The 15,790-nt window shown below is 47.1% G+C and overlaps 1 protein-coding gene across 1 annotated transcript in view; it reads right to left on the reverse strand.

Moving 5' to 3' along the window:
- LOC138301525 (somatotropin-like) overlaps positions 1–15,790 on the reverse strand; it is a 38,087-nt gene that overhangs the window by 17,325 nt on the left and 4,972 nt on the right. Inside the window, exon 2 of the mRNA XM_069242040.1 lies at positions 4,113–4,301. Coding sequence (XP_069098141.1) covers positions 4,113–4,301 — 189 coding nt within the window. The remainder of the gene's footprint in view (positions 1–4,112; positions 4,302–15,790) is intronic.

The raw sequence follows: 15,790 nt of genomic DNA on the forward strand, positions 1-15,790 counted from the left end.
TGGTAACTGCGATGCCATTTGCGACCGCGTACGCGGTCGCAAATGGTATTGCATCCCAATGCGACTCGCAAATAGGAAGGGAACACCCCTTCCTATTTGCGAGTCGGAAATGCATATTGCGAGTCGGTAACGACTCGCAATATGCATTTCTGCATTGGGAAACGCGTTTAGCGAGTCGCAAACGGCAAATTTTGCCGTTTGCGACTCGCTAAATGTTTGCTACATCTGGCCCCTAGTGTATGCTTATCATGCAGAGACTAGCCAATTTTTCCAAGCTTACATAATTAAACAAGCAGACCAAAAAAACATATTTTCTTTGCTTGTGTAGCTGTAGATACCCATGCTGTGCATTCTCCTGCCATCTAGTATTTAGCTCGTACTTGTACAACTTGTTTTTGTTTGAAGAAGTCTTTTTGAGTCACTAGATCTAGTGACTTCACCTATCTCTGGTAATGCGCATGAGCATCAGCTCAATTGTAAATTGTTTTTCTCCATTGTCTAGTTTAGACATGTCTCTATGAGCTCAGATGCTACGTGGTGTTCTCACCGGACCCTCTGATCTTTTCCTCAACTGTTGGCTCTTCATTCTCACTCATTGGTCTCCACTGTCGCATATTTCTCAGATTCTGTCTAGCAGTCAACAAATTCTACCATTTGGGGCTCAGCCCTTCGGCCTACCAGCACTTAGAGATCTGAGAATTTTCACATGATGGAAGGGAGTCCATTTCAATTCTGCCCTACTTGCCTTGCAGAGTACCTGAGGACAGACCTACACTAGATTTGTAACTTCTGCCTGTCCCCTGAACATGGAAAAGATTCCTGTGCAACGTGCCTCGTGTTCATCAAAAGGAAGACACTTTAGAATCAACAGGTGCAATGCATCACTTCAGCTTCCATGGTGCATCGACAGGAGGAGGAAGATATCTCCAGCAGCCTGGCATTCCCAGCACTGAGATAGAAGAGGCATTCTCACTTGAAAGATTTGACTCTGAGGCCGATATTGAAACAGGCTAGCCCCTGCCAACCAAGGCTGGAGTGAGTACAACTCTCCGACAAGCCCCTCACTATAAGGGTGCACCGGCTTCAAGCTTCTGTACCTTAGCAGATGCCGCCAGACTGCCACAGCCTCATGGCCTATGTAGGCACTAAACATCGGACCTGGACCTGACGCCCACATCGTAATCGGTGCTGAAGTCCCTGTTGAAGTCTTGAGGTTGACATCAACCGCTGCCTCTGCACCAGATCCGTAGAAGCATTCTCAGACACTGTCAAAGCTGAGACATGTGGCACCAAAATCCTTGGAACCGAGACACCCCAAGCCAAAGCACTTGGAGTCAAGATCGACTGACCTGAAGCTCACTTCGACACCCTCTTGGCATTGACCCTCCTCGGCTTCTTCCATGCCCCCATATGCAGCTGCATCCCATGCTGCCTCTGAGGATCTCAACCAGCCAGTCCTCCAATGCTTCAAGAACAGCTCAACATCGGGCAGCAGTGTATCTGAGGAGCCAATGCACAAGAATCCTCTGTGCCATGACAGAGGTACCTCTGTACTGCTTCCTGCTCCTTTCCATTTTCCTCCTTCTCCTTTTTCTTCCCCGTCCCTACCTGTCCTCTGCTGCCTGTGAAGCTCAGTCACTCTCACCACAGGGTTTTTCATATTTGAGGGAGGGGACAGCCTGGGCTCTCCTTATTACCTGCCCTATGATCCCCAGGCCTCTGACCCCTGGCACGATTATGACGTGGAGCCCCCAGCTGACACTGACCTCGACCTATACGCCAGAAAGCCCTTGCCTCAGGACAATACCACATCATACTATGAGATCTTGCATAGAGCGGCCAACTTTCACAAGGTGGAACTTTATGTCCAGCACAAGGAAGAAGACTTCCTCATGGAGTCCCTCTCTTCCACACAGCAAACCCTCCAGTACCTTCTGATGCAAAAGGGCATGCTTAAACCTGCTGGGCACAGCGCTAAAGGGCCCATAAAAGCAAGAGTAGTCCAACCTTAAGTGTTCAGGCGTTCAAGTTCAAGGCTTCTCTTTCTGACCTATCCTACATCAGGGGCAGTTACCCGCGATTTTTTAGTTGTCCACACAGCTAGGAAGTGTGGGAACTCCCAGGGCACAGAGCATGCCAAGACCGGAGAGTAAGAAGATTGATACCAGTGGTAAACGTGTTGCTTCACAGTATTTCAACCATTGGCGCATTGCCAATTCCATAGGGCTTCTACGATCAGATGAGATGGCAAACCCCATCCAACATCTCCCAGAACAATATTGAAAATGGAGTAGGAGTTAGTGGCGAAGGAAAAATCATTTCCAACACCATCTGTGTCTTAGATGCTGCTGACACAGCTGCTTGCAACATAAATACTAGCGTTCTTTTTTTTCCGCCAGCACATGGCTGTGCATTTTCAGGTTTAAGCCAGAAGTCCAACAACATGTCTTGAACATGCCCTTCAATAGGGAGCACCTCTTCGGGCTGCAAGTCGACGAGATGCTAGAAAAGATCAAGAAAGACACAGTAAAAGCCATAGGGGCTCTTTCACCACTCCCATTATTGAAGTTCAGCAAAAACTCACACCCCTGTTCAGGGAAGATTTTGGGGGTTCCTGCACTGATGCCCCCCCTCGCAACCACAGCAACATCAGCGTCTGCTCCAGGAGAAGCTATATGTGCTACTCGCCAAGAGAGCCAAAGAGCAAGTACAACTTCAACATTGTGGCAAGGGTGTGCACTCCCAATACTTGTAATCCCCCAAAAAGACAGTTCCATTAGTCCCATCCTCAACCTATTGGAGCACTTTCACATGGTAACACTCCAGAATGTCATCTCCCTGCACAGCAAGGTGACTTCATGACGGCCCTCAATCTGAAGGATGCCTACTTCCAAATACCCATCCATGTGGTGCATTAAAGATACCTGTGATTCATGGTGAGTGGCCAGCATTATCAGTTCAAAGTGCTGACCTGTGAGGTCACCATGGGATATTAAATGTCTAGCTGTGGTAGCCGCTCACCTCAGACTGAATGGCATCCACGTGTTCTCTTACCTGGATGATTGGCTGATCAAGAGCGCCATCCTGCACAAATGCCTAGAGCACACACAGACCACCATACACCCTTTCACGGCGTAGGCTTCACCATCAATGCATCCAAATCCCAGCCGTTCCTCTGGGCCATCTCGTCCTGCATAGGGAAGGTTTTTCTTGCCCTGCAAGGATGCAAGCATTACAAATTCTGCTATCACTTTTTGAGCCAGATCGTCAGGTAATCGTCAGGATAGTACTGCGCCTACTGGGCATCCTGCATCACCATAGTTCCTCATGCCAGGTTTCACATGCATCCTTTACAACAGTGCCTAGCAGCACAGTGGTCTCAGGCGGAGGGTGATTGGGAGGAAGGATCTAATGTTCATTTGGGGCTGTACTCATCGCTCTCTGCAGTGGTAAAATGCAAATAACCTGTTGCAGGGATGGCCTTTTCTCAACCCAGTTGTGCAGAGACCAAAACCACAGATGCCCCGCTCACTAACTGGGGAGTGCACCTACAGGACCTCACCATCCAAGGGGTGTTGGCTCCTGCACACCTTGGGTTGCACATCAGTTAGCTAAAAAAGTTAGCTGTCCAGCTAGTCCTCAGGGCAATCCTTCCCCTAATACAGCAGAAATTAGTCTTGGTCTGAATGGACAACATGGCTGCCATGGTCTACCTACAAAAACTGGGGGGAACACACTCACTCCAGTTGTCTATATTAGCATTTGGCGATACATCACAGGGTACATCTGCTGATTCAGTTCATTCTGGGATGGACAATGAGTTGGCAGACCTGCTCAGCAGGGTGCATCAAGAAATCCATGAATGGGAACACCTCCAAGTCCTACTTACATACTTTCATTGTTGGGGGTTCCCAAAGATAGACCTGTTCACCACCTCCAACTCCACTTCCAGATTCCCACGGTCCATGAGCAATAAACTATGGTCAGGGATGTTTGCTTAGCCTGTTCTTCCTCTCCCACACATTCCGTTCATGGTTTGGAAACTGAGGTAGACATCCCTCATTCTCAATCTAGTAGCTCCAACCTGCAAAATGCCAGCCCTGGTTCATCACCCTGCTTGAACTCTCCCTTTTCTCTCATGAGAAGCTCCCCCACCAGCAGGACCTTATCTTTCAAAACAAGGGCATTGTAAAGCACCCCATCCCACACCCGTTCAGTCTTTCGATAGGCATGCTCTCCTGCAGTGCTTTGGTTTGCAAATGGGGTCATGATCCATGGCTGGATCCCATACCCCTCATCAGCTGAAAGAGAAAATGAGTGAGAACATGTTGATGTAGCTTGCACCATAATTATCACTTTGCATGTCTGTTGTTCTCTTGTGTTGTCTGTGACTCATCTGTGTTTGTGTTATTGTGTGGAATACTAGGCTTCTAGGATGTACCATCAGCATTGGGTTGTTTCCTTATCAGAACGGGTGTTTGGCTGATTGACCGGATGTCAGCAGTATTTTTGTAGAGTTGCAGTACAGTGTGTACTCTCTTGCATTATGTCATGTGAAGGAGGTGTCCCTGTGTCTTAACTGGGGGTGAGATGATACTTCCATACACAGAATCAATTCCACAGTGGTGGTAACACGGGTGCATCTATATACCCTGGACATCCCATCCAATTTCACATATGCAATAGAATTATTTAAACATCAGTGAGACCCTTAGATTTGGCTAGGTGACAATGTACAACACATCTCCGTACATTGTCAGCACTGACGTGTTTACAATTGACTGTGCACTAATTTCACATGTGTGACACGTTCACTGCAGGCCTATTTCTCTGCCCTTGCCAATTCGACTCAGGTTGTAACGTGTACCTATAATACTGAACATGTTCTAGTTCAGCTGGCTAACTTGTTTGCGAGGTTGTCATTTTGAGTGTCAGAAGAACCGTATGCCTGTACATCTGTTGTGTGTGTGTGAATTTGTCCCAATCCGTATGTGTAGGAATGTGCACTTTCAATATTGTCCCATCAATATGTGTTCTTCACACAGTCCACTTGCTTATTGCTAGCGGGCAATGTGAGAGCAGGAGTGAAGTGAGATATCGGTACAGCCTCAATGATTGCATGTCACCTTCTTTGTAGACATCATAATGCTATGTGTGTCATGGTGTTTGACCTGCAGAATAACACATTACACACCTTACACAGTACGTATTGGTTGGAAGGGTGTTTGATTGAGTGTTATTGATGTGATATTGAAAGATTAATCTTCCAAATTGTACTGCCAGTTGAGGCCATGTCATTGTCATTGTGTTGTTTAAATTGTCCCCTTGTGTCTGTGGAGTGGCATCTGTTGTTATTTCGTACTGTCATTTGTCCATAGGTGTGTATCCCATTGGGTGAGGATATCAAACATGCCTAGCGGTGTCACAACCTCAGTGTCTTCCTGGCCACGTGTTGATGTCTTGGTGTATGTGTTGTGTGTCCTAGAGGGTTGCTGTGCTGTGTGTATATTACTGGGATTCTGTACTTGCCAACAAGTGGGCCATTTCCTTATCGTCCATCCTGGAAGTGTTGATTGATGGTGCAGTGACGGAAGATGAATGAATCATGTACACTCCCAGGATACTTTGCCAAGATGTTGGTGATCACTCCCCGGTGATCGACAATGGCCTGCACATTGATGGAGTGTGTGTGCTTCCTGTTGCGGTATAGATGTTCGGTTGCAGCAGGTGGCACAAGGCGTACATGTGTGCAGCCAATGGCACCAAGCACGAGTGGGAAGCCATTAATTTGGTAAACACTTGTTTTGTTTCCTGCGGCTTCTGCTGTGTGTTGGGGAAGCTGATGTGGCGGGGTGTGAGGGAGATAGTGGCATCCAATACCTTGGGTAGGAAGGAGGAGAATGAGGGCTCTGAGATCCCGGCAACCTGGCCACCAGTAGTTTGAAAGGAGCCACTTGCCAACACGTGGAGTACAGCTAGCAGCTTGGTTTCTGGTGGAATGGTGCGGGGTGTCTGCAAGCTGGGTGCCAACTGTGGCTCAATGTTGCGCAGCAGCTGCTGAATGGCTTGCCAGTTGAGACTGTACCTTTGGATGATGTCTTGTTGGCGGAGTCCCAGAAGGGTTGTCCTGGTGCGGAATATCCTCTCCTGCCTTCTGTGTTACCTTTGGGGTCCCTGCTGGTGTTGTGGAAGCTGCTGTTGTTGGTCCTGTGCTCTGCGTCTGCTTGCATACTGGATGAAAAGCACCTCCATGTCTTCCTTTTGGAGCTCTGCTGTTGCTTCTGTGTGTTTTCATTAGGTACAGGTGTGTTTGCCCCATTTTAACGCCTGCCCTGACCCAGGCGTTATTTTTTTACACAAATCGGGCTGTGCGTCTTTTTCCGACTCCGCCTCCCGGCCGTGCAGGATTTTTGTGCGATTGGATAAATAAGGCGCACTGGTGTTTAAGTCATTTTTTGGACGGGAACATTGCATGTCATTAACGCAAGGCAATTTCACGCATCCAGAAAATGACGCACACAGCGGAATTTTGGCGTCCGTGGGCGTCAAAGTTTAAATATGGTGCACGGTTTGCGCCGAATGGGGGGTCAAAATGTTTGACACACATTCGGCGCGAACAGAGTATAAATATGCCCCTAAGTGTTTTCTTACACTCCCAGCGACCCCCTACACACTACACTAGCCTAGGGGTTCATTCTTGGTTCGCATTCCACTTTCTTAGTATACAAAAAGGTGAAGTCCCACTCTGAAAGTTCTTGATTTTATTGTTGTATAGACATTATAGTCCCAGTTTTACAATCAGTCACTGGTTAATAGGATAGAAAACAGAGTCCAAAAGGGTAGTGTGGTATGGGGGTGGCGGCTGTACCTGTAGCTGGGGTGGGCACAGAGGTGCCTGCCACCACCAGGGAGCTTCCATTGAAGGAGGTATCTGTGCCCGAACTGTCCCCTCCAGTCTCCGCCGTGGTGCTTCCCTCGCCCTCAGTCCCACTGGTGCCCTCAGCGTCGGTGGACTCTGCTTCCTGGGTCCTGAGGGATGCAGCTCCCTCCGTCGGTGGTGCCTCTGCTCCTCTGCCAGATGATGCTAATGCACATAAGGACAGGGTGACAAAACAAAAAGGGGGGGAAGAGACAAGGATACACTGGGTCAATGGCTGCACCAACACCACCATTGGAGTACACACCACCCTCACACACAGGGAACAGCCCTATCCACTATGCATTGCACTACCAGTTATAATGCTAGCCACCAAGGCATGGGGAGGGGCACACACCACCAAATGCAGCACACTTGGGATCCACACAGCCCTGACCAGTTGTGGATGCCTACGAGCTAGGTACCAGGATTATCACTTCAGAACCCTGGTCAACATGGGACCTACTCTGCAATGTCAGGCCTGGCCTAGGGCACCCACTGACACACATCCCCATCCGGGTACCCCCCTACCATGCGTAAGTTGTAATGATAGGCACTGTACTCACCCCCTTGTGGCTGCTGTGATGCCCTCAAGCGCCCATCCAGGTCCGGATAGGCCAACGCGAGCATGTGGGCCATCGGGGGTGTCACAGTTCGACGGGCACCCCTTCCTCATTGGGAGTCCATCCTCAGTTGGGCCTCCGCCGTCTTCCGTGCCCAGCATCTCAGGTCCTCCCACTGTTTCCGACAGTGGGTGCTCTGCCTGCCATAGACCCCCAGGGCCCGCACGTCCTTGGCGATGGCATGCCATATACCCTTCTTTTGATGGGCGCTGACCTGCAGAGGAAATACACACAGGAAATGGTATCAGTCAGACCATCCTGCCTGTTACACTTATGGCCCACCATACCCCTTCACATCATCATTTACACACACATGGCCCAGCACACAAGCAGTACGCCGCCCAGGGGACATCCACCACCCCCCTACACAAGGCCTTCACACACACCACTCCATGCATTCATGCCACATGCATCGTGCCTACAGTGTACTCACCTGTTTGTCTGGAGGCCCATACAGCAGTCTGTACTGGGGTAGTGCCCTTTCCCCAGTCACACAGGCCATGGTAGGTTCCAGACACAGGTCACAGCAGCACATGCAGTGTAGGTCTTCTCCTGCTAAAGGTCAGGTACCAAGTGAGTGATCAGTTAGAAAATGGCGGCGACATCCGCAGCGGTGCATACCGTCACCGCCGGCGTACATCACCATTGCCCACTGTACCCCATAGGGCCCAATGTTAACCAATGAGGAGTTGCACGCCGTTCCCAACAGCCTACCGCAATGGCGCACGTCAGTGGAATTACCTCACTTCCACCTGTCCCTCCACACAGGACAGGTGGATTCCATTTCGGTGGGGGGGGGGGTGCAGGCCCTGGATAATAACTGCTTCACAGTTAAAAATAGGACATACAGGACAAATCCCACTTGACCATTACAAATTAACATCATGCATTGTACTGTTGTGGCTCTAATGTTCAGTTTGTGACAGGCTCCTCACTCTTTTGTCCCTCAGACTGCAACCGCTGCAGATGAATAGGCCTATCCCTTGTCTGGGTTTCATGTACGCATGAGTGTCAAATAGTGACAGTGTACCATGGCTGTATGCATGGATTGGGTAGATTGCCTCCAGCACAATAAACAACGTAAGATAATGTGCATGAAATGTCAACACATGGTAGGACCCTGACAGTCCACACGCTGATACACATTGCCCCCCACATATTGATGGGGCTTGCGTGGTGAATAGCTGTGAGATTAATCAGCACAGAGGCACTGATGTTCCCGGATGCAGTGGGAATTTTAGAGGCCAACCTGTGTACAAATGTTGTGAGGAAACCTGCCGGTTTAAGAATCCTGATCCATTAACTTTGTCAGCACACCAAGTTTGCCCTGTTGTCAATCTCAAAACACGTCTGCAGTGCCATAGCTGGACTATCCCCATGTGTGTTCTCAATTCCTCATTGGCTTTCCTTCAATTCAACTGTGAAGGATACTTTGTAGATGCAGAAAATGGCTCCACAGACTCATGACTAGACCTGCACTTAACTGTGACAACATGGACCGCAATAATGATAGAGGCTAAACATTGCCTCACACACTTGAACCAGACACCTTTGTGCATTTTACCACTGGAAATATGTGAACACGTGCAGCTTGGTCTGCTGGTCCTCCACTGCCACAGGAGAGACATGGCTCATTTATATTACTTCAACTGTGGCGTGACATGACATTTGTGGATTGTATTTGGGACTCGGTGTCACAAACACCGTACCCACATAGCATTATCCCATGCCTGACTCATGGGGAGTAAACAAACAAGTGCCTAGGAAGTAGTATCCAGGACATGTGATGGCTTAGTTTTGGAACATTGCTATGATCAACCGTCTGTTATCTATCCTGTGCATGCTTTGTCATTGGTGGTGCTTATATTTAAAAAAACCTAGGAAGTGCACACAGCAGTTGTTGCTACGTGTATGACAAACACATGTCCTCTCTCATTTCCACACTGAATAGCATCTGAGGGTTGGACACATTGACTCCACATGCATACAAACAGATTTGCAAAAATGCGTCTTGTGATGTTCACACTGTGGGACAACTACATTAGTAAGAGCCAAATCACACACATTGACCCATAGGCATTGAGTTACTGTTATCCTCTCTTGAAGCAAAACATGCCCAAACCGGGTAATACATAATTGTATTCCACACGTTTGGCCATCTATTGCGTCAGTGAAGAGTGCAAATCCGGTACAACAAGTAGAGGATCATGGTCCGCAGTAGTATGATTAGTCACATGTGCCCATACACCGGAATGCACAATGTTGGTGCAATCAGTCTATCTCTGTATTGTCACACCTGTCATGTACTATTACAAATGAGAAATGACCCAAACCCAGTTAAAGACAGAAATGTTGACACATATGCGTCAAAAAAGACGCACAAGCGTCAAAAAATGATACATATGCGTCGAAATATGACGCTGATTGCCATAAAACACCCATTGGCCCTGAGCGGTAATTCACACACTGTACCCCCTGAAAATGAAACATATTTCAAAATAGGGATGCAGGGTTTTTTCTAAGCATGTGTGTCAAAAATAATGACGCACAGACTGTGAGCTTCATAATATTTTGACGCATAACAATAAAATCGCACCGCATTTGAGTCAGTAAGTGATCTAATAGGATATCCTGTTTACATAATTGGTACAGTGGGTGTACTGTCACTTTCACTTTGCAGTCTGTGATATTTCCTGACTGTGTGGCTGTGTTTTGACTTGTCTCTCTGTGCATTTTGTGAATTTGTCTCCAGTGTGGTCTTTAAATTGTCTTTTTGTATTTCATAAGTGTCTGTGGTATCATGTGTTAGTGTTTTTTTGGTCATTTCTGGTGTCAACATTTGTCTTTGTAGTGTTGGGAGTCTGTTGTGAGTATTGTTAATTTGGGGATAGTTGGGCTGTGTTCTGTTAGTTTTTTTGCATTTCCCTGTCCTACTTTCCCTCCATTCTCCTCTGTACCCCTTTATTCCCTTTTTTTTGGTGCAAGTATGTTGGTTAGGCCTCGTCTTGGCACGATGGGAGAGGAGGAGCTGGGTGGCTTTATTTGGCTGGGGTGCCACTTCCTGCCGTTAATGATTGTAGCAGGTGGTCGTGTGATACAGAGCTATCACACAGAGGCAAGGAGGCTCCGGTGGGCAAAGGTCCTGTACCATCTACAGCGAATCTACAACGCACCGCGCAATGACCACCAGCTGAAACACCGTTGGGCTGACCGGGTTGCCCGGAAGCAAGACCTGCTGGACCACCAGGGGATTGTGATTGGTGGCCCTGTTGGTGAGTACAAATCAGAGTAATATGCACATTTAAATGCTCTGTAGTGACAGTAGCGGATTTGTTCATATGCTGCAGGCAATGTTTTTGAACATGTGGAATGCAAGTTAAACATACAGGCCCATATTTCTACTTTATTAGCACAGCATTTGCGTCATTTTTTTAAGCAAAAGTAGCGCAAACTTACAAAATACAATTGTATTTTGTAAGTTAGCGCCGCTTTTGCATAAAAAAGCAGCATTAATGCGGCGCAAATTTTTTATAAATATGGGCCACAGTTGCCTGTGAGATATACAATATTTCCTACACATTACTGTCATTAGTTGACGTAACAGCTAGACTAACTTACAAAACACAACAGGAGCCTGCAAATTAGTGCTGCCTTCACGCCAATTGATGATGCTAATGTGGCTCTAACATATGTTTCATGCAAGGTCTGTGAGTGTATCAGGAAACACGTTTGAAATCCAGATTTTTACAGAAAATATAGTGTTCCTCAATGTTTTGTGATACATGCCTGAACCGGATTCTGACACATACGTAACAAGTTATAGCTGACCTAAGGTAACATCTTAGACTGATATTTGGACTTTGTAGTGCAACATTTAAATTAGGGATGGATGCCAAAAAGTATGCACACGGGTTCATATCTCTATGGTTGGTGCAACTTACCATAGCTGTGGCACATCAAATGAAGAAAATGATACAAATTGAGGGCTAACAACTGTCCCTGGCCCTCTGTACATTGTACCTGTGTGTTTTAAATTTGTCTTAGTCACAATAGCTGGGTGACTGCTATTACAGTCCTCCCGGAAAGTGGCTTGGCATGTCTCTCATGGATACACATGATGAGAGGAATACACTCCATGAATTAGTCTGCTAACTAACGAAGGAGCATGTTTGCCACCACATGATAGGGCCGCTGCATGTGTGCAGATATGTGTGTATCACTCACTGGAGTCCCCGGGTCTGTACATGTTTGCAGTGGTATGTAGGATGCAGTATCATCATGTCTGAGAGGCTTGACTTTCAGAGTTAATATTACACATAGTATTTATATTTGGAAGTGTTGTACAGTGCACAGACATTGAGCACATTTCTCCCTTCCATGCCTTACAGGTGGTCCTGCACCCTACACTATCGGAGAGGTGGCTCGATTTGTGGACCCAAACATCTCCAGTAAGTGTTGATATTTCTGTTCTGTGTTGTGTTTGCTGATGATTTTGATTGACTCTTGTGTCTTGGACACATAGCAAGGTGTGATGCGCTGGTCAATGATCGGATATGTTCCTTGAGTGGAGTGTAATTTTTTCCCCATCTTTGAGTTGGACAATCATTAGCGTATTGTCATAATTTGGAATTGTAGGTCAGTCCTGTTGGCACGGCCATGTGAATAGGGCTGAGTTATGTGGATACAACTTAAATTCAGAAAATGTAGCAGAGGACCATATTTGTGATTTAGTCAGCAAGTCAGACCCTGATTCTCCCAGAATAGGGATGCCAAAGTCTTACCCACTAATGAACATGTTTGACTGTATGTTTGACTTCCTAGCAGCATTTAGCTCCACATGTTGTGCAATGAGTATGAGGCACTTGAGTACAATGGCCTAGGTGTGCATGCATCTCATGGTCAGATGTGTGCTTGCATCTATCTGCTTGTTGTAAGTCATGTGTTACTGGTAGGAAATGATGTAGACAATGGTCTGCATTTCCAAACATAAGTGTGGATGGGATTGTCCAAGGTTTGGGTGTATCCTAGTTGGACTTACTCATTACCTGTGGTGGGTTGCCCAACCCCATGTACAGCTGTCCAAAGCTTCCTGGGTTTCCTTGTTGTTTGAAAGTATTTGTTGCTTGTCCACCCCCCCTCAGGCACAGCCGTAGGGTTGTGAAAAGTGTACCTAGGACTGATGATCCAAGTTTAGTACACAGACATGTAAATCTGTAAGTCACTTGTCCAAACCTAGGATACCCACTCATGATTAGCAACTGCATTCTATCCTGGCAATTTCATTTACACCTCACAGATTTTGTGTCCCTTGATTGTCTTCAAGAACATAGTAATTAGTTGGCCTGTCAGTGGTGGAGGACTTGCAGCATTATTTTTACCTGACAAATGGCTGAACAATGATGCCAAAGTCATTCAAGTTGTTACCCATCTTTTAGAATTTTGCTGTGCTGTTTGATGGTAGGACATGTGTAGGCTGCACTGGCATGTACTTCCTCAGGGACAATCAGTGATCTGATGATGATATGGCCTGTTTCTGGTACATTAGATGTATTGTCTGATTTACTTCTGGAGCCAAATCACACAATGAAGTACCTAATGTTTGGTTTTATATTTGTTTTAACAGCTGCCAATATGAATCTCATCCAGATTTGGGAGTTTCAGCGCAGGGCGATGCGTTACCGCCACATTCTGGATGTGGAGTCGGAGTTCCGCAACATGACAAGGCATTATCGCCCTGAAAGAGCCTCTGGAGTGTGGAGGGCATTTGCCCTAGGGGGCCCTTCCGTGTCCACCACAGCCACCACCACCAGCACCACCCCTACCACCCAGGTGGCACCAACATTAGCAGGCACCTTTGCTGGACCGTCAACATCCACAGCTCCAGGACCTGTCACAGCACCACCTGCACCTCCTCCTACTGACATGGCACCGAGAAGGGCACATACTTCCTCCACTGGCACCCAGACCACCCCTGCTGCAGTCATAGACCCAGCAGCTTTTCTACAGATGCAACGGAACTTGGACCATATTTGGCGGAAAATGACCAAGCTGCAGCAGGAGGTGGCACGAGTAAATCGGAGGGTGCGTGCCATCAAAAAGACCCTGCGGAGGGTCAACTTGTAGACAATATACTCAGCCATGATTCCCTCCCCTCCCTCCTCTTTCCTGGTTCTTTTAATTAGTGGGTTTAGGGGCTTAGTGTTAGGTTAGTATAGGCTGTTAGATTAGTGAGTAGTAGTGGGTGGGGGTATGATCCTTTTTATATCTGTTTTTTATTATGTGTATGGGCGGGTGGGTGGGGGACGATGTTGAGGTTTTGGTGTTTTACAAAACAAAAACAATAAAAAAAAAATTATACAAAAAAAATACTAAAAAATATATATTTGTTTGGTATAAGATAGTATGTGTCCATGTGTCCCGTCTTATAAGGGGTTGGGGGGATGATGTTTAGATCGTTTCGTTAAATGTGACAAGTAAGTTTAGCTTAGGTTAGTTAGGGCCAGTTGTGAGTAATGTGTAGTTAGAATAGTTTAGGTTAGGTAAGGTGTTTCCCCTGGTTTTAGCTTCTGTTTTTACTGTTTATTAAATCTTTAGGTAACCCTTTACAGTATGTGTCAAATGCTTGTAGATCAGGGCCTTGGCATGAGTGAACAGTGTCTCTTTTGTATTAGCTTTTGTGTCCCATGCTCCAACCAAGGGCCAGATGTAGCAAAGTTTTGCGAGTCGCAAATGGCCCGAATCGCTATTTGCGACCCCGCAAAATCTGAAATGGGATGCAAAAATCCCATTTCCGAATAGCAAATAGCGATGCGACCCAGCACCGACTCTCAAAAATTGTGATCTGATTTTTTGACCCGCAATCAGGAAGTCGCATATGCAAAAGCCAGTCGCAAATTGCGACCAGTTGCAAAAAGCCCGTTTTGCACACCCAGATTACCACTGATTTAGAGCAGGTGGTAACCAGAACCAAAGTATAAAAGGAGACCCAGAAGGCATCTGGGTGACTCAAAATGGCTGAACTGTACGTGACTGCATGGAGGAGGAGAGTCCAGGCTGCCCATCAGAGGAGGAGGCAGAGACAGGAGAGGATATACCGAACCAGGCAGACACTATTCCAACAAACTGAGGAGGAGATTTTATGACAAATATAGACTGAGCAGTGCTGTTATCTTAGAAATAATTGAACTGCTGAAACCTCAGCTTGAACGACAGACAATGCGCGACAGCGCCATCCCCACACATGTGCAAGTGCTATGCTCACTGCACCTCTTGGCCTCGGATAGCTATCAGGGGGTGATTGCAGTGGCAGGTGGAGTATCCCAAATTGCCCTTTCACGATTCTTCAGACATTTCCTGGATGCCATACTCGCACACATGTCCAGATATATATACCTACCCAGGAATGAGGCAGAAATCAACAGCACCAAGTTGGACTTCTACAGAATTGCCAACTTCCCCCATGTAATAGGGTGTGTGGACGGGACACATATACAAATTTGCCCACCTGCAAATCTGGAATATGTGTTCCGCGATAGGAAATGTACCCACTCACTAAACATCCAGGTGGTATGTGACGCCCATAATGTCATTACTTACGATGTAGCTAAATATCCAGGGAGTACACATGACTCATACATATTCAGGCACAGTGGGATACACCAACGCCTAGAACGTGGGGATTTTGGAGACGGATATCTATTAGGTATTGGTGACTGCACTCTGAAGCCATACATACAGGTCACTGTGTAACCCTGTGATGCCCTGCTAAATTTGCCTTTTTTGTCAAACAGGCGACAGTGAATATGCCCTGAGACCATGGATACTCACCCCATACCTAACACCTGGCAATCAGAACGAGAGGCGATATAACATTGCACATCGGCGGACCAGAACTGTAGTCGAGAGGATCTTTGGCTTGTTAAAGGCAAGATTCCGATGCCTCCACAAAAGTGGAGGTGCACTCCAGTATGCCCCAGAAACAGCATGCAAGATAGTTGCCGCCTGTGCAATCCTACACAACATTGCCACCAGACGTGGGCTACATCTCATCCCTGAAGACACAGACACAGAGGATGAGGAGCAAGAGCTACCACACCGACAGCCCGGGGAGAGAAGCATCGCAAATGAGGGCAGACAGAGACGGAACCACATTGCAACCCAATACTTTGGCAGGTACGTGGCAACCGTGACCACACTCACTAATGTCAGACACACATAGCGCAGTTTTGTAGTGAAACAAACAAAACCTTTT

This window comes from Pleurodeles waltl, chromosome 6 (genome assembly GCF_031143425.1).
Source record: "Pleurodeles waltl isolate 20211129_DDA chromosome 6, aPleWal1.hap1.20221129, whole genome shotgun sequence".
Classification (NCBI taxonomy): Eukaryota; Metazoa; Chordata; class Amphibia; order Caudata; family Salamandridae; genus Pleurodeles; species Pleurodeles waltl.